The following is a 19,228-nucleotide window of genomic DNA, read 5'->3' as shown; positions in this document are numbered from 1 at the left end:
CTCCTGACAAAGAAAAGCCCTGGACCTGATGGTTTCACTGCTAAATTCTACCAAACATTTAGAGAACTAGTATTCTTCTCAAACTTTTTCCAAAAAATGGAGAGGAAGGAACACATCCTAACTCATTCTATGAAGCCAGCAAGTACCCTGTTACAAAAGCCAGGCAAAGACACTGCAAGAAATTACAGACCAATATCCCTTATGAATACTGATGCAAAATTTCTTAACAAATAGTAGAAGACTGAATTCAGCAGCATATTAAAAGGATTATACATCATGACCAAATGAGATTTATTCCTGGAATGCAAGGATGATTCAGTGTATGAAAATCACCAAATGCAATACACCCTATTAACATAATGAAAGAAAAACCTACATGATCATCTCAATTGATGCAGAAAAAGCATTTGACAAAATTCAACATCCTTTCATAAAAAAAAACCTCAATAAACTAGGAAGAAAAAGCAACCACTTCAACATAATAAAAGCCATATTTTAAAATCACAGCAAACATCATATTCAATGGTGAAAATTTGGAAGTCTTTCCTCTAATGAAGCAGGATGCCAGCTTTCACCACTTACATTTAACATAGTACTGCAAGTTCTAGCAAGAGCAATTAGGCAAGAAAAAGAAATAAAAGGCATCCATATTGGGAAGAAAGAAGAAAAAAATATGTGTAAGGAGGCCCTGTCCAAATCAAATATTTGGAACTGTTCCCTGGCTGAGAGTAAATCGCCCAGGTTGGGTACTGTATAAAATCGAACTTTAGCATTTGGTTCCACCCCCGACACACAGAGAATCTAAACTCAGAAACATTACCCTGGCACATCTTGGACTGGTCATTTCTAGCATAGGGTGGCAAATGTGGATGCTGCTGAGAATTGCATCCACAATTAAGAGAATTAAGAATTAAGGAAAGGGTGTGTATTAATATTTCCTGGGGAGGTGCAGTGAGTGGCTGTGGATGCATGCATGAGCAACAGTACATGTATCTTCAGTGACCTCCTACCCAATAGTTAGTAAAAGTTGAATTTGTTGCTGTCAAAACAATCACAGACTAAACAACCAAAACAACCATGTGTGTGTATCCATTGGAATCCTCACAAGACATTTTATTAAGTGAAAAATCCTAGATGCAGAAGGGTTTGCATGGCATATTGCCGTTGGCTTAGAATGCAAGTGGTAGAAGGAGGATGTATTTACATCTATGCTAAGATGATCAGAGAATATAACAGGAAAGTTTCATAAGAAATTATCTTGGCAGAGGAGTGCCTGGGAGACTGAAGTTCAGAGATAAAAGAAGACTTTGTTTTCACCGTTTACACTTTTACAATTTTTGAATTTCTAAAACCATGTGTATGTATTAACTATTTCAGATAGATAGGTGACAGATAGATGGATAAATAGCAATAGCTAGTAGGATTTCTTACATCTTCCCCCTCCATATCTATTTTGTTAACCTTGTTTATGCCTTGAGAGGCTGACCTTTGGTTTTCTGTTGGGTTTGGTCAATGGGAGCACCAGCAGCAGATCAGAGGAGAGGAAAGGAAAGGAAAAGAGTCAGGTTGAGCTGTCTATTCTGTCATCTTCCTCCCTGTGGGGTTATAGTGCACTCCAGAAGTCAACAGAAGGGCATAGTTCTTGTCAGGTGGCCCTCTCCACACAGGCTTCTCTATCTATAAGTTCAAGGACTATGCCCTCCCCAGCCCCCTTCAGTTCTGATAGGGACTCTATCATCCCTTGTAGTTTCCCTAAACCCCTCCCACATCTTTGAAAATTGTCCCTTTATTAAACTGTCCTTTTCAGATTATATTTGAGTGAGCCAAAGGTTCCTATTGGGATCCTAAGAGACAAACAAACAGAGAAATGAGAGAGATGAGGAGTGAGGAAGTGGGAAAGAGGTAACAAAAAGAAAAGAAACTTGAAGGGGATAGTGTAGAAGTGTTGCTTGACCACAGGCACCACATTCCAGAGTCGAGCCCTCAGCATTACAGGTTCATTGACTTGTTTTTGCTAGGGCTCTGAAAATGGGTCTCTTCCTGCTAAGGTCACAAGAGACTGAAGAATTATGATGATGATGATTATTATAATTATTATTTTAGGGGGGGGGGTCACACTATGTTGCCCAAACCTCAAATTATCCTCCTGCCTCAGCCTCTTATGTTGCTGGGATACCAGGCAAGAGCCATCACGCCCGACTGAAGAATTAATCAGAATACCAGTTTACCTACTTAAAGCAAAAACTAGAACTTCCAAAGGGAGTATTATTAGAGTGTCTTCTGAATCATCACAAAAATAAAAAGTTATGTGTGGCATGAAATTAGTAGTAGGTAGACATTGCCTTATACATGTTATGACCTCGGCAGAATCCCGGAATGCACCAAGTTGCCTCGTGGAGATTATTTAATCTAATAATTTTTCAAACAAGTAGGGGATAACTCCCCCCAAGAATTTCAGACATGTGAAGGCTTTAAAAATATCTCTACATCCCCGAAAGATACTAAAATAATCCCTTAGGAGTTATTTCCTCCCTTGGCTGCTTTCCTTAACCCACTGAAAATCACCGTCTGTGATAAGAACTGTTCCTGATGACAGTGTTCCTTATCTGTACCTGTATAGGCAGAGGAAAGGTCCAGAAGCACAAATCAAGTCAACCTACTCATCTGAAGAATGAAAAAAATGAAAGCCAAGGAGGAAAGTTAACTTGAATGTGGTCATAGTAAGTTAGCACTAGGAAGTACCTCTATTGAACCCAGGTATCTTGATGCTGCTGCTTCTTCCAAAACATATTGAATGTTTACAATAGAACAATTTTTGAAGGAAGCATTTCTTAAATTATAATTCTTTTGCAAACAATGCTCCCTGTATGTAATAGTATAAATAACACCTATGTTAAACAAAATATTAAATTAACTTGAATATCCTGTTTTTCTATTCTAAGAAAGAGGTTAATTCATATTGAAAGAGATTATTCATTTGCATGAGAAAATAACTAGAGAGTTCTATGCTGAGTGGTGACATTTAAAGATATTCTAATTTTTTTATTTAGATATAAGTCACAAATAGTAAAATTCTCCTTTTTTAGTTGTACAGTTCAAGAATTTTTGACCAATGTTTTCAGGTACATAATCCTGCCACAGTCATTGCTGAACAAAATTTCCTCCTGCCCCTTGGTAGGCAATACCCTCCCCCAACTTTCAGCCCTTGCCAAACTTTGATCTAATTTTTGTCCTTGATCTAAGCTTTGCCTTTTTCAGACGTCATATAAATGAAATCACTTATGACCTTCTGAGTCTGGCTTATTCCACTTGGCAAAAACCATTTAAGATTTATTCATTTTGGTGCATGTGTTAGTTTGTTCCTTTTTTCTCCTGAATAGTGTGCCATTGTATAGATGTACCACTGTTTGTTTATCCATTCACCAGTTGATGAACATTTGGGTTGTTTGCATTTTGGGGTATTTATGAATAAAACCACTATAAACATTTATGTACAAATATTTATGTGGACTTTGCTTTCATTTCTCTTGGATAAATATCTGGAGTAGGATTACTAGGTCGTATTTAAGTATGTGTTTAACTTTTAAAGAAACTGTTAAACTGTATCCCAAAGTGGCTGTGCCATCTGGCATTCCCACCAATATTCTAAAGGATTCCAGTTGCTCTGCATCCTCGCCAGAATTTGGTGTTGTCAGTTGTTTGTTTGTTTTCTAAATTTTAGTCATTTTAATAAGTAGGCTGTGATATCCTGTTGCAGTTCTAACTAATGATACGCAGCATCCTTTCATGGGCTTCTTTGCTACCCATGTCTCTTCTTTGAAGAAGTATCTTTCAAATATTTTGCCCATTTTAAATTGGGGTATTCATTTTCTTATTGCTAAATTTAGAGATTTCTTTATATAATCTGTATACAAGTCCTTTATCATGTATATATTTTTCGCATACTTTTGCCCAGTCTGTGGCTTGTTTTTTTCATTATTTAGTGTTTTTCAAAGAATAGAAAATTTTAATTTATCAACTTGTTTTTAATTTTATGGTTCATACTCTTTTTATCTATGAAATCTGTACCAGAAGCAACAAAGACCTTAGTCTATGTTTTCTTCTAGAAGTTTTATATTTTAGGCTTTACTCTTAGATCTATAATACATATCTAATAAATTTTGCATATGATATGGTTTTCCTTTTAAAATCTTTAAAATAATCTTTTTCATAATGATAAAATGTTTCTTGTATAATTAATATGACAATGTCATCAGCTAGCTTAGCTTTCATTCCAGTAGAAGTGAAGGGACAGAGTAAAGCTTAGTTCTCCTCCATAAGGACTTCAGGTTTGTTGAATTTCCATCTATTCTCAGTAGTGCCCATGGCTCGGTGCCCAGGCATTATACATCATTTAAAGACACAATGCCATGTCTGATCTAGCTTGCTGGTGATTTTCAGTACATAACAAGTCCAAGAGTTTTGGCTCCCAACTATGGTAATTGCATAGACAGTTCCCACTCCAGCTTAGGGTTCCCAGTGCTCACCACCTCCTTACCTAGCTATGGCTGCTTATCTTGGAAAGAAACCTTATAGGTAAGGCATTCATAATACCCTCTGGGGTTTCTTTAACTACAATCTGCCTTCACATAATTTTTTCAAATAAGGACTGTGCATATCAAATATACACAGACAAGTGAAAATTAATAATGATCTTATATTCCTTTCAACCTGAATTTCCTGGAAAAGGACTCAACCTAGAAATTTTGTCTTGCTTTATTAGTGCTTAATAAAACTGTCTTGGCCATCAGGTTTAAAATATTTAGTTTTAATACTTCACTGCCCTAGTGACTGGCTTATATTTTACCAAAGGAACAGTATTATTTTTCGAAGGTACACAGATATGCACTTCATTAAGGATTTTCATCTTCTCAGAGATGGGCAAAGTATTTATTCTTGATAATCAAACTAAAGGAGGAGAAAGCATGCGCATCTAGAACAGTTGTGGTAGAAGATATTTGAAATATTAATTCATGTGTGTTCTCCCTTCTCTACTGTCTGATTCCTTTATATCTCCCCTGGGGGTTGGAGGCAGAAAGAGTCAGATCTAAGCAGGACACACATTGCTGCCTGCCAATTTGCTAAAGGTCACTGTAGTCTAGGAAAGTAAAAAGGAGGAAGGCACCCAGTAGTCAGAAGGGAGAGTATTGGGAAACTAAGCTGGAGCTAGAGTGGAAGTCAAGTGCCAGATGATTTTACCCAGTTGTGCTGCTATCCAGTCCTTCTCGTGGCCAGCTAGTGAGGCCCGCCACCAGACAGCAGCCTTGACCAACAGCATCCCAGCTTGTCTGTGCTCCAGGACCCAGTTCAGCCCTCCCTACTCCTTCTGCTTCTCTCCATGAAGTCAATCCCAGGAAGTTCAGCAGCCCGGGACTCTTATGGTTCCTCCAGGATAAGAGGTTGGGGCCCTGGACACCTTTAGTGACAGTATAAAAGGGCAATATTCATCCCTGATGAAGGAAGGACCAGACAAGGCCAGCTTGATTGAAAGCTCCCACTAAGCTAGGGCAGCGTTGGCCACAGAGACCTTGTGACTGGGGTGGTTGATACCAACACATATATATACCTCACATAGGGTCTGAGTAGCTACCACCTGTCCCTTCACTAGGCAGCCATCACAGTTGGTTTCACCTAGTGCCCTGGACCAAGAGCCAGATGGTGAGGAGAGCTGAAAATCAGTGCCTCTCAGAAGCTTTTTTTAGAATGCACACAAATAGGAAAAAGACAAAACAAGTAAAAGACAAAGAGAACTTTGAAAACAGAGAACTGCACTTGACTGCCGGGAAGGAGAATGGTGACAGCTGGAGAAAAATTGAACAATAAATTTGGGCACTATAGGGCAATTCAAGGCTTTATTGGTGGGGAAAAAAAATTGCTTCCTTCTCAATTTTTGCAGACTGGCTTCCAGTGATTTGACTTGTGTCTCTTAATATTACTTTTACATTTTCAGGAGACACAATCTGGTTGATTTAGATGTCTAATCCTAATCAAAGTAGGCTAGAGAGGGTGGGTCACATTGTTCAAATGTGGCTGTCACAGAGTTTATATCTGTGGTGTGTGCCTGTAGTCCCAGCTACTTGAGAGGCTGAGGCAGGAGAATCACTTAAGCCCAGGAGTTCAAGACTAGCCTGAAAATATAGTGAGACCCTGTCTTAAAACAAACAAACAAACAAAAGTTGGTAATCACCAAATCAAACTACCCCAAAATGTACTATTTTAGCACATCTATCCTAAGTTATATCAATGAGGACAATTATTATCTGTTTCCCTGTGCTAGGAATGTGGTTTGCCTATTATCGTTAAAGGATGTGTCTTAAACTATGCCTTCTTTCTTCACCTCTTCAGGTTAAGTAACTTTTTCCTCCTTTCTGTAAGAGCTCAGACATTCTGCTGGGTGAAGCTTAAGTATCAACATAGCCTTAATGTGAGATACCAACAAGAAACCCAGACAAATCCGAAGGTGTCACACTGGATCTTTTTTTTTTTTTGAGACGGAGTCTTGCTCTGTCGCCCAGGCTGGAGTGCAGTGGCGCGATCTTGGCTCACTGTAAGCTCTGCCTCCCGGGTTCACGCCATTCTCCTGCCTCAGCCTCCCGAGTAGCTGGGACTACAGGCGTCCGCCACCACGCCCGGCTAATTTTTTTTGTATTTTTAGTAGAGACGGGGTTTCACCATGTTAGCCAGGATGGTCTCGATCTCCTGACCTCGTGATCCGCCCTCCTCGGCCTCCCAAAGTGCTAGGATTACAGGCGTGAGCCACTGTGCCCGGCCACGAGATCTTATTTAACAGACAGCATGGGCAGCAACTTTACTCCACTCCCTGGTTCCTCTCTGTGGCTTTTGTGTCAGAAGCACAATTCTTCCACTTATTCTAAATGTCTCCACAACCATCATCAGCCCCAAAAATCCCTGTACTGAATTCTCCCCTCTCAGTCCAAATCCACTGCGGGTTCATCTGTATTCCAAGAGAACTTTGTTTTCTTTTTCTTCCTTTCCCTCAATCCTTTTAATCCTCTAGTTCAAGCAATTAGCTCTACAAATATTAGCTGCAATCAAGGTCTAGCACATGTGGTAATTTTCTCTCTAATAAATCAATCAATTCTTTCCATGGAGTGTTTTTTTCCTTTACAGTCATTAGAAAATTACAATGCTACTTGAGGATCACAAGCAACTTGAATTAGTCAAGGCACGTCAATCAAATTTGCCAGATTTTGCTTTAAAGATGAGAAAAATGGGGTAGATTTACAAAGGCCTCTTGTCTTAGAATAGGAAGCCTGATAGACCCTTGTTGAATCTCTCTTAGAGAGGCCTTGGAGTATAATGATCCATTTGGAGGAAAATCAAAATCAGTACTACCAGTGACAAATCAGACAAAACATAGAACCTCTCATTAAATAATCTAAAAATTAATAATTGGAATAATCAGCCATGCAGTGTCCCTGGGCAATGCAATATTCCGTAATAGCTAACAGGTTAGCACAGCAAAGAAAAAAGAGACATAATCTAGCAAATGGCCAAACTGTAGTTCTATGGCTTATTAAATTTTTTTTTCTTTAGTTAAATGGGAACTAAAGGAGCCAAACTGTGCTTCTCGAAGCTGTCTTTTACGTTGGGGATAGGACACTGTAGGGAGTAGGGAGCTGGGGAGCCCAGTGACAACTCCTTGATCACCCACCCTCCCAGTATAGCAGCTCGATTTTTGTCTTATTTCACACGAGTTGTGTTGAGGCAATGGTTTTTCTTCTTAAAAATGATTTGAGAATCACCTATGCAGCCCAGACCACTCTTTTCATAAATATGTACAATTAATGCCAGAGAAGGAATTCTTAATTTAGCCATACAGCTGGAAATAGACCCTGGACAGGATCTTCCCATGCCATGCTATACTGTCTCTTATACTTGGCGAACAAACCAGGTGAGAATTTGCATGCCTTTGTAATGGGGCTGCTTTTTTTCTTTTGTTTTCAAATGGTTATAAGGAAAAACTGATGCAGCCAAGTTAGTGTGAGAAGAGGCACAAATGCTACACTGGAAGTGAAAACAGAGTCTGCAATTGTGCTCCTTTCTCTACAGAATCTCTAGTCACTCTGAAGAATTATATCATTATCCAGCACCTGAAAGGGGTCAGAGGAGGGGGAGGCCTAGTTCCATTTTCTTATGTCACTGAATGTATTCCTATTAAGATTGAGAGAAGTAAAGATTTCGGCAGGATACTTGGTGAAAACTTGCTGACATTAATGACTCAAATTCTCAGAGAGACTGCAAGGAAAATGGTGTCATCACTGTCATTCAAGACATTTAAGATGAAATTTCAAAAGAAGGCTGTCAGGCATAATGACTGCCAGGTTCCATTATATCATTCTCAGAGGGTGGATCACACACACTACTACGCAGCCTGTGGGTGGCTGATGCTGAAGTTTGAAAGGAAGCTGCATGGAGAAGAGGTGAGGGGGGGGCTGCCTCACATGAACAGGATACAGCACCATTGATATTCATATGGTGATTTGGGGGTAAATCTATGAATCGGGGCCTGGTCTTTAGTTGTGGATATGCTGAAACCTAGTGCTGAAAAAATGTAGGAAAGTTTGAGCTGTAAATGCTAGTGCCTATTTATTAATTTGCTATGAGCATATTCCTCTCTAGCGACCCAGATGCTCATGTCTGTGTGCATTCCAGCACTGAGATGCCTGCAAAGCCTAGTTTGTAATCAGTAGATAGCCATGTGAAAAGGAGATAAGGGCAGTGGCTTCCAACCTTGGCTGCACAATGCAGTCACCTGGGGTGATTCGACGCTAAGGCCATACTCTAAAATCAAATAAATCTGAATCTCAGGGATGAGGACACAGACATCAGTACTTTTAAAATCTTCTCAAGTGATTCTAATGAGCAGCAAAACTGAGAACCACCGTGTCAGAGCAAAGGGTGAGGTTTTAGGCCTCAAAGGGTGAGTCTCACCCTTTCCACTCAGGGATCTTTTATGTCATAGACCAGTGGGTTTGATTTGGTTTTGTTTTAAATCAGGAGTAGACATAGGTTTGCCAGTTTCTAAATTTGTCAAATAAAATCATTAAAAATTCAACTACCATTATCTCATTAAAGAAAGAAAACTTTAACAATAAAAATTAGGAAGGGCCTAACTTCAGGATATAAGAGTAACTCAGTATGTTGTATTTATTTTTCCCATGTCTCTACAGACGAGTGAACATGTCGCTACAGCCTGATGCAAACTGATGCAACTGATGTGATCTAATTGCTCTCTACACCCATAATCAAGGCTTTCCTCCTTGGACAGCTTTAGATATACTTGGCTGAGTTTGGGTTAATTAAACCACTGTCCTATGCTAACTATCCTTCTCTTGCCATATCCTTTAGTAGAGGTTATTAATAGTATTGATTAAGTTGTAGGTGATTTCTTCTCCCAGGCTTTGGAAATGTTCTGTCTCTTCCAATTACAGAATATGTTGATTTAGTAAGCTCAGCTCTGCTTAGACATCTTAAACTAAGTTTTCTAGGGTGACTGTGGCACATATATGCCCAAATAACCACTTATCGGGGGCACTGGCACCCCCTTGTTTTGCTAGTGGACCATGATAGCAATTATTCTAAATCCAGTGGTGAATTCATTGGAAGGCCAAATAAACTGAGATGAGTTGCTTATTCTGTGTTAAGTTATACAAAATAAAAAAGACTTACTAATATTGTAAACTTTATTTTAAGTGCCTCTTTGGAATCTTCTATATGCCCAGTTCTTCTGTGGCCATGTTTTATATTGCCCCTCTTCTCCCCGAAGGTACGTTGGCATTCTAGAATGAGTTCTATACTTAGTTGTCTGTCCTTAACGAGACTGGCTGTTGCGACTCCTAGGAGAGGCGAGCTGTGAGAGAAGTTTACCAGTACTCCGAGTCTATACCTCAAAGTTCCCTTCGAAGTGTGCATAACGTAGAGAATCATTTATGCTGAAAATGGTGTGAAATAAGTCTTCATTTATTAATTTCCTCTAAGCTGTCATGCTTAAAGGTGGATCAAAAGAATAGAAGCTAGCATACACATGTGCTTTTGGCCAACTGAAAAAGTTCTATTTACTGATGTCTGTGTTCTTCAAACACTCAATATGTGTAACTAATAATGGGCTAGTCTGCCCCTGTTACTCCCAGACGAACCCAACCCAAACTGAAATGTTTGCCATCTTTTCAAGGTCAGGGGCTTTGCTTGGAATAGAACATCAACCTCAGAAGTAGAAGACCTGGATTTGAATCCAAGCTCCACTACTCTCTTCAGCAAGTTGCTTAAACTCTCTGAGCCTCAATTTCCTTATATATAAGATAGGAATAATTGCTTTTTCTTCTTCTTTCTTATTCTTCTTCCTTCTTCCTTTCTCCTCCTCCTCCTCCTCCCTCCTCTTCTTCTTCCTCTTCTTCATTACTTTATATGCTAATTATGAGAATTACGTATGATAATTTAGGTAGAATACTTCACAAGTTGCCAGACATAAGTTCTTACTAAACATTAACTTTGTAGGTCAGAGCTCAGGACAATAACATGGCATATAATAAACATTCACTAGACACTTACACACACACACACACACACACACACACACACACACACACAGTCCTGTGTCTGTAGAAGGAGGAATCTCATTGGAAATGCAAAGTTAAAAAGCTGTTACTGAAGTCTGAACTTTAGTTTCCAGGTCTTGACCATTTAACCAGACCTACCTGCTGCTTAATCTTTGCTCATAACTGTCTCTAGTCTCCCAAATAGATTACCTTTGCTGAGACCTGTGCATTTTTATGATGAATCCATAGAGTCACCTATCTGACCACCATCCCTCTTTCCATCAATATGCCCTTATCTTTACAGATCCTGGTATTCCTTGGACCCAGAAACACATTCCCTTGCTATTATCCTAAAGCAGCTAAGCCTGTTAAAGGAAAGCATTTAGAAATCTAGATATTTGCTCCTGCATTTTCATATTTCTCTATGCCAAGAAAAATTTGAATCAAATTCTCTATTGATACATTAGGTATAAACCATGGATCTGGGAGAAATTAAGTTGGAAGGACAAGGACCCATGGTTGATCCAGAGCACTTAATATTCATGTAGGACCAAATTCTGTTTAATATTTTTATCCTGCTGTAATTAAAAATTTTGGAATCAACTATCAATACAGGTACATATGTTCTCCCTACCTCTGCTAAAGCTCCTTCCCCCACCACCAAAAACAATAACAAACAAAAAACAAAAATAAAAACATCGATAAGTGAACTTCTCAAGTTGCTGAAAATTTACCATCAGATTCAAGCCTGTTTCTGAAAGTTTCAACTCACCCAATCAGACAAAGGCTGAGGAAGGGAAACATTTATCAAGTTACACTGAGGACTCCATCTGTTATCTTAGACCTTTGTTACCAAGTGACACAGAGGAGATACTTGAAGGCAGCTTGAGAGACTTGTTTCACAGATTCTTCGTCCAAAGATTTCCAATTAGGGAGAAGAAGCAGCAGAAAAGGAGAAAAGCCAAGTATGAGTGATGATGAGGCCTTCATCTACTGACATTTAACCTGGCGAGAACCGTCGATGGTGAAGTTGCCTTTTCAGCTGGGAGCTGTCCGTTCAGCTTCCGTAATAAATGCAGTCAAAGGGGCAGTCCCTTCCCATTGCTCACAAAGGTCTTGTTTTTGAACCTCGCCCTCACAGAGGCCGTTTCTCATCATGCCAAGCCAACAGAAGAAAATCATTTTTTGCATGGCTGGAGTGTTAAGTTTTGCATGTGCCCTCGGAGTTGTGACAGCCTTGGGGACACCGTTGTGGATCAAAGCCACTATCCTCTGCAAAACGGGAGCTCTGCTCGTGAATGCCTCAGGGCAGGAGCTGGACAAGTTTATGGGTGAAATGCAGTACGGGCTTTTCCACGGAGAGGGTGTGAGGCAGTGTGGGTTAGGAGCAAGGCCCTTTCGGTTCTCATGTAAGTAGCAATTGCATTTGAATTATTTAATGCTTTAGGCAGATTCTTCCCAGTGTTGCGAGGAATTATATTTGAGAATTTTGCCGTGTTTACTGCAGGACTTTTTAAATCGGTGTGAACCATATGAAAAACCTATGACTCTGAGCAATTTCTTCTTCCTAGTTTTTATTATTTTATACTTGCTCTTTTTATTATAGTATAGAGTTAATTCATTGTTACATAATTAAGGTTTTTGGAAATATTGGCAATTAAGATGCTTAAGTATTAATATTTATGTAAAAAATTATGGAGTCTTTTTAAAAAAGTAAACTTGGGGAAATAGGAAAGCTGTAAAGAATGATCTTTATGCTTTTTGTTCTTTATAAAAAGAACCAAGGTCATGGGCTCCTTATTTAACCCTACCTGCTTTGCCACCTTTTTCATGATTTTGTTTCCTGCTCCCCACTCCCTCCTGTTATTCCTGCTAAGACCTTTCCTGCTGCTAAATATTCAGTTTTCATTTTTAACTAATTTGGAATCATTTGGCTATAGAAATTTAAAATGATCTGCTGTGCTAACTGGGAAAGAAATGGATGCCTATTTAGTATAGAACATTTTAAACTGATTGACCTGCAAATCATGTAGAGAATATGAGAGAGATTTTCTTGTTGTGATTTTTGTGAAATGGAAGTGTAATCCACAGTATTTATAACCTGTTTATCTTAAGAAGAGAATTTTAAAAAATTACCATGTGAATAGGCAACTCATTAAATGAAAATTAATAGGAAGTCATTTGTTATATCTCTTACAACACACATTCAGAAGTTATTATTATTTCAGAAGGGCTGGTTTGGAACAATCTTATGAAGACACAGTCAGTAAATTACTGCATAAATCACTCTTCAGGAAAGGAGGTTACCAACTGAAGCATTTAAAATGAATTATTATTTTGCCCAGGTTTTTTTTTTCTTTCTAGTATAGGTAGAAGGCTAAATTAATTGAATTTATTATTAACATATGCAGTGCCTAATTAAATTTCAGTGCTGGTCTATTTATATTTCTGCAACATTCCTTATATCTTCTTAGCAGTCATTGGACACCAACCTTCAGCTCACATAGGTTACTAAGTGATATGAATTTTCATAGGGCTCCAGAAAATTTCCAAGAATTGGTTGTTAGCTTTTTAATTGATGAAGTGGATACCAGTTCTTTTCACTGAATGGCTTTTATTCATTAAGGTAATGGGGCTGTTAGAGTTGCTTAGTTTTCCTGAGGAAGGGGAAGGAAGAAAACAAAGCAGAATGTCATGTGATATGCAACTGTATTAAAAAACCGAAAAGGAAAAAAGTTGAGAGAGATGATTTAACCATGAGTCACCGGCAGCCAAAGCGTGAGTAAAGCTTCTCACAGATGAATTTAGACAAAAGCGGAGAAGGTACTGGTGAATTTTCTGGAGCCTTTACATTTTCTACAGTGAAATGGAGATAAGCTTTACTCATGCCATAGGACATGTTTCAAAACAATAATAAGATGTTTTCTGAACACTTACTACATACTAAGCACTTTATATGCTTTGTCTCATTTAATCCTTACACAGCCACATTCTTCTGGGGTTTAGCGAATGATTTTTGTGGTTGTGTCCTATGCTGGTCCTGTCTAAGGATGAAGTTGTTCCAATTAGGTGCCCTTCCTTTTGCTTTCTGTGAGGACTCGCAGAACTGGTGGGGTTTAAACAGTACCCTCACTTATCTCACAGAATTTCATTAGCTCCCAGATACCCCTAACATTCTCCCCCTAGCCTAGTGAAGAAAATCTTCCATTTACTTGTTTGTTCTGCAGTGACAGCTCCATCAATATAATAGACTATACATATTAAGTGTACTGTATATACTATACATGTTAAAAATCTCATTCATTTTGGTAAGGCCCAGCTAAGAATACTTACAGTAGAGCTTTTTTTTTTTTTCCTAAGCATAAAAGTACCTTTTTCAATGCAGCATGAGACAGAGTTGGGAAAACCAAAATAAATAGATCCAATGGACTCCCCAAAGAGGATAATATTCATTTAAATAAACACCCCTCTCAGTGTTAAAACTTTCTAATCAACATGCCTTTGGGACACATTGCACCCTCAAAGTTTACACTCCCATTGCAGCGCAGCTTTGTGGCTCACGTTTTTTCCATTCAAAATGTCATTACCCTGTCAATGATGTTTCATCAACGTTTGCTTGGATGAGAATCCTCTGATATTCTTCCTGATAGAAATGTATAAGCCCTGTTCATATAAATGAATAAAAGATCTAACCTTACTTTCCCAGTAGTGGCTTCCTTGGAGCAAAAAGCAGGGACCTCCAGAGAGCTCAGGTGGATGACTCTTTTCTGTTTCTTCCAGAGCTCAACTTACAATTAGTGCACAATTCATTTCCCAGAATGTCTTCTTTCTTATTGTGCCTTTAGAAAGTTATTAAGCAAACATTTGAATTCACAGAATCTTACCAGTGTAAGAGGAATGGAAAAGGTAACTTATCAAGGTAACAATCACTTCGTGGCCAGTTTTCTCGGCTCACTGCAACCTACCCCTCCCGGGTTCAAGCGATTCTCCTGCCTCAGCCTCCCAAGTAGCTGGGACTACAGGTGTGCACCACCATGCCCAGCTAATTTTTTTTTTGTATTTTTAGTAAAGACAGGGTTTCACCATGTGGGCCAGGCTGGTCTCATGGCAAGTTTTCTTTGTGTTGTCATGTTATTATCAATTAATAGGAATTTATATTTCAGTTCTGTTAGGTGGATAAACACTATTTTGCATACCTAAATGTTTCATTTATATCAGCACTGGCCAATAAAAATATACTATAAGCAGGCCGGGTGCAGTGGCTCACGCCTGTAATCCCAGCTTTTGGGAGGCCAACACTTTGGGAGGACACAAGGTCAGGAAATCGAGACCATCCTGGCTAACCTGGTGAAATCCCGTCTCTACTAAAAATACAAAAAATTAGCCGGGCGTGGCGGGGGCGCCTGTAGTCCCAGCTACTTGGGAGGCTGAGGCAGGAGAATGGCATGAATCCGGGAGATGGAGCTTGCAGTGAGCCGAGATCTCGCCACTGCACTCCAGCCTGGGTGACAGAGCAAGACTCTGTCTCAAAAAAAAAAAAAAAAATATATATATATATATATATACATATATATATACACATATATATATATATTACAAGCCACAATCCACATATGTACTTTTAAATATCCTAGCAGCCATATTAGAAAACAAAAGTAAAAAGGAACAGATGAAATTAATTTTAATGATTTTTTTAAACCCAAGATATCCAAAATATTATCATTTTAACATATAATTAAAAATTTATTGAGATGTTTTACATTGTTTTTTTTTTCTTGACGCTGTCTTGGAAATCTAGAGTGTATTTTACATTTACATTACATCTAATTCAGTCTAGCCACATTTCACATGCTCATTTTTTTGTGTGTGGTTTTATGGAGCGGAGAGTTTAATAGGCAAGAAAGAAAAGAGAAGGCAGAAGGAAATGGCTCCCCTGTACAGAGACGGGGGTGGGGGGGGCTCCAAAGCCAAAAGAGGAGGTCCCTAAGTGTGGTAGACACCAGCCAGGAATGTATGCAGTGTCTGGAGGAGGGGATGTCTGATTCGCATAGGGTCACATGCTCATTTTTATGGCTACTGTATTGGTCAGTACAGATTTAGATGGGGATTTGCTCTGAACAAGTTGGTCATTGATGGTGTTCATATTTTAATTGAATTTTTCCTGGGTTCTGCTGTACACTTGTATGTGTGTTAGTTTCATGTGCAATGCTTGTGTCACTTTTAAAACCCAGATATATGGCATAACATGAGAATGAAAAATGGGCCAGAAAAATAGTTTGGCAATGTAGTCATGTTTGTTCCTATTAAATGTTCCCTATTGACCACTCTATCTCTTTTAATTATAACAAGAATCTGCCCTGCCAGCATGCCCAGTTACGCTGGGAAAACTTCTGCCTCATTTACTCTGGCTGATTCTCATCCACTTATGGGTCAGTGGTTCATTTTCTAGAGGTCACCAGCATTCATACCTAGCATACAATTTCATTCATTATAATGAAGGAATGTTTTCCCTTCAAAGAGACACAACTAGTGGGCTTAATTTTTCTTGATATGTCACCTGTAAAATTTTAATGATGATGTTTAAACTCTAAATGTAGCCATCAAGACAAAAACTGCAAATTTTGAGCCTCAGTGTGTGTGGGTGGGTTTCTGTTTCGGTAATTTGAAACATTGCAGAATATCATCAAAATATGATACCCAAGAATCATATGGTATCAATCATTCCTAGATATACTGATCTATTCATTGCCAAGATAGTTCAATGAGCTGGCAAAAACATATGGAATTATTTTCTTAAAATGTGAAAAATAAAATTTAACCAATCATGTATCACAGCTTGCAACTTTAGTCATACTTTGAAAAGCATTTTAATTTGGGCCTCATGATTGAAAATTTATAAAAAGCTGAACAGAAATTAGTTCACTTCATATTTTAGAAAAGCAGAGTTTCTTTACTAAATGAGGCATTTGACCCAAATTGGAGAGAAAATGTTGAAACTACTTCTGTGAGCAAGCAGGTGGCTTCTCAAACACATGTTGGGATGAAATGGTTGGGCCTCAGGGTCTCAGTGCCTGTCACTGAGAGTTGGCACTCTCTATCTCCATGGTCTCCTCCAGGTGTGACTCTTGTCTCTTGCTGACCTGACCTGCCCCAAGTGACTCACTGGTCATGACCCTGCACACCTTGCATCTCTCCTATCACCCTGCCGATGGCAGAGCTACAAAGGTCTTTGATGTAGCTCTGTCTGATATCCTGTGTTTCCCCCTATGGTCTGTGTGGAAGCGGGTATGGGGGTGTGTAGAGGGGAAGCCTATGAAGTTCATCTGCAAAGACTACCTGGTTAGGGGAAGAGAGGAAGAAGCTATATGCACCATTTCACCAGCAAGCATGGGCTCTTCTGCCTTTTAGCTTAGGGGTCCTGTTGTCTAGTCTCACTCACTTATTAAAATAGAGGTTTTGTTTACCTCCCATTAAAAAAAAAGCAATTAATGGAATAGAAGATAATAATGTATGAGAAGCACTATTGTGAAAGAAAAACCTTCAACTTCTCTCAGCCAAATAATTGCTTCCTCCTCTGTCCTTCCCAGACCTTGATGTTTGCTCTATTATTTCAAAACAACTATATTATAAATATTTGAGAATGTGTATTTCCCTGCAAGGAGATCTTAATCCCCAAGAAGGCAGGAGCTGTGTATTATTCATCCCAGTGCTCCTTCAAACCAGGGTCTCAGACAGTGCATGGCCCAAAGAGGTACTTAATAAACGTTTGGTAAACTGACACTATTGAAATTAAGCAACCTGGATTTGAGGTGGGTCTCTGCCACTCACAAGAGATTACGCTTTGAGAAAATTCCATCACTTCATTGATTTTCAGTTCTTGCATCTGTATATGGGAGACGATACTAGGTGATTTCTGACATCTCTCACCGTTTAAATGCTCTGTGATCTATACAACGAGGGGCTGGCTGTTCTAGACAAGTTCCTTCCAGCTTTACAGTTGCATAACCCTTCTAATCTTAGTCACATGATGACTCCACTGACAGATTTTTGGCCACCATCATTAGACATGCTGAGTTACGTGTGCCTTTGCTCTGATCCTCAAAACTCATGATTTTTAAAGTTTTCTGAAATATCTACCATTTATCAGGATCCAGATGGATTTCATGACCAAAGTGGATGTTTCTTTTCTCTCCCATTACAACCTTTTACTTTTTGTGTGGGAAATTGCATGTTAAAGAAAGGGAAATTGAAGAATGGGATGCTTTGGAATTCTGGCAAGATGGATTAGTGGGTTCCAGAAAGTAGGGGCAGCCACAAATACCGAAATAAATGAGATCGTATTATTGAGAAAGCACAAATGGAAGAAGGTCAAAAGCAAGAAGAAGCTGACATCCTGCTTCCTCCAATTTTTGCTTTCTCTGTTTTTCCAAGAAACTCCTCTTCCAGCCTTGCTGAAAAACTCCACTTTCCTAAATCTAACTTCTTAAACTGATAATGGCAAGAACTTAGGAATGACCAATATGTTTAACACTCCAAGAGTATTTGTTTTGTTTTGTTTTGAGACTGGGTCTCACTCTGTCGTCCAGCCTGGAGTGCAGTGGTGCGATCACAGCTCACTGCAGCCTTGACCTCTCCTGCCCAAGGAATCCTCCCACCTCAGCCTCCTGAGTAGAAGGGACCACAGGCATGTGCCACTACACCTGGCTAACTTTTAAAAAAATTTTTTGTAGAGATGGGGTTGCCCAGGCAGGTCTCAAACTGCTGGGCTCAAGCAATCCTCCTGCATTGGCCTCCCAAAGTGCTAGAATTATGGGCATAAGCCACTACGCCTGACCTCTCCAAGGGCATTCTTTACCCAGAAGAGGAACTTGGCAGAACTTATCCTCCAATTGGTGAGGAATATGGAGAAAATGACTTTAAGCAAAGGAACTTCTGGTTCTGCCTACCTAATCCAGAAAAAGAAGTTTTATTTCTCCCTTCCCCTAGTAACTATCTTCCCATATTCACATAAAAAAGTACAGAATCAACATTGTTCAAGAATTATAATTTTACTTGTAAGCACATGTGCACATGCACACCCATATACCTTCCTTCCCTTTAAATCATCCCACACCCTAATAGTAGTAAAATCATTGACCCGAGCATACCTGGGAGAGGAAGAGGAGTCTGACAGGGGCAGGTTCTAAGTGGCATTCCTGGAACTTAACCCTGGTGTATATGAACTTTACCTATTGAAGGATGACTCCTCAACTGTTCTCACAATTTGCTGCTCTGCTTTCTTTTCTAATTTCTGAAGGTGACTCATCTTCCCCAAGGACTTTCAGACTTCTCAGAAGAAAAAAATATTGGGTGGGTCTCTGCCACTTGCAAAAGATTAGACTTTGAGAATGATAAAAGTATATCAGTATATACTCATTAATATTGAATTACTATAATTAATATTATGATATTGATACAATGATAGAATGATATTGATAAAAGCAATATTCCATAATGAATATTATTGCAGCTGCCCATTTATTGGGTGCCTCATAGGTGCCAGGCATTTTGTATGTATTATCTACAACCCTTACATGGGACATGTTATGATGCTGTTTCTCTTGAAGAAATATGGAAACTGGAAACAGAGA

At 39.1% G+C, this 19,228-nt stretch overlaps 1 protein-coding gene across 1 annotated transcript in view; it reads left to right on the top strand.

Moving 5' to 3' along the window:
- Window positions 1–11,245: 11,245 nt before the first annotated feature.
- Window positions 11,246–19,228, top strand: part of CLRN1 (clarin 1) — a 49,748-nt gene continuing 41,765 nt past the window's right edge. The window contains exon 1 of the mRNA XM_001144483.5: window positions 11,246–12,007. Coding sequence (XP_001144483.1) covers window positions 11,755–12,007 — 253 coding nt within the window. The 5' untranslated portion in view covers window positions 11,246–11,754. The remainder of the gene's footprint in view (window positions 12,008–19,228) is intronic.

The sequence above is a fragment of the Pan troglodytes genome, chromosome 2 (genome assembly GCF_028858775.2).
Source record: "Pan troglodytes isolate AG18354 chromosome 2, NHGRI_mPanTro3-v2.0_pri, whole genome shotgun sequence".
Lineage (NCBI taxonomy): Eukaryota > Metazoa > Chordata > Mammalia > Primates > Hominidae > Pan > Pan troglodytes.
This window is presented reverse-complemented; position numbering and strand designations above follow the sequence as displayed.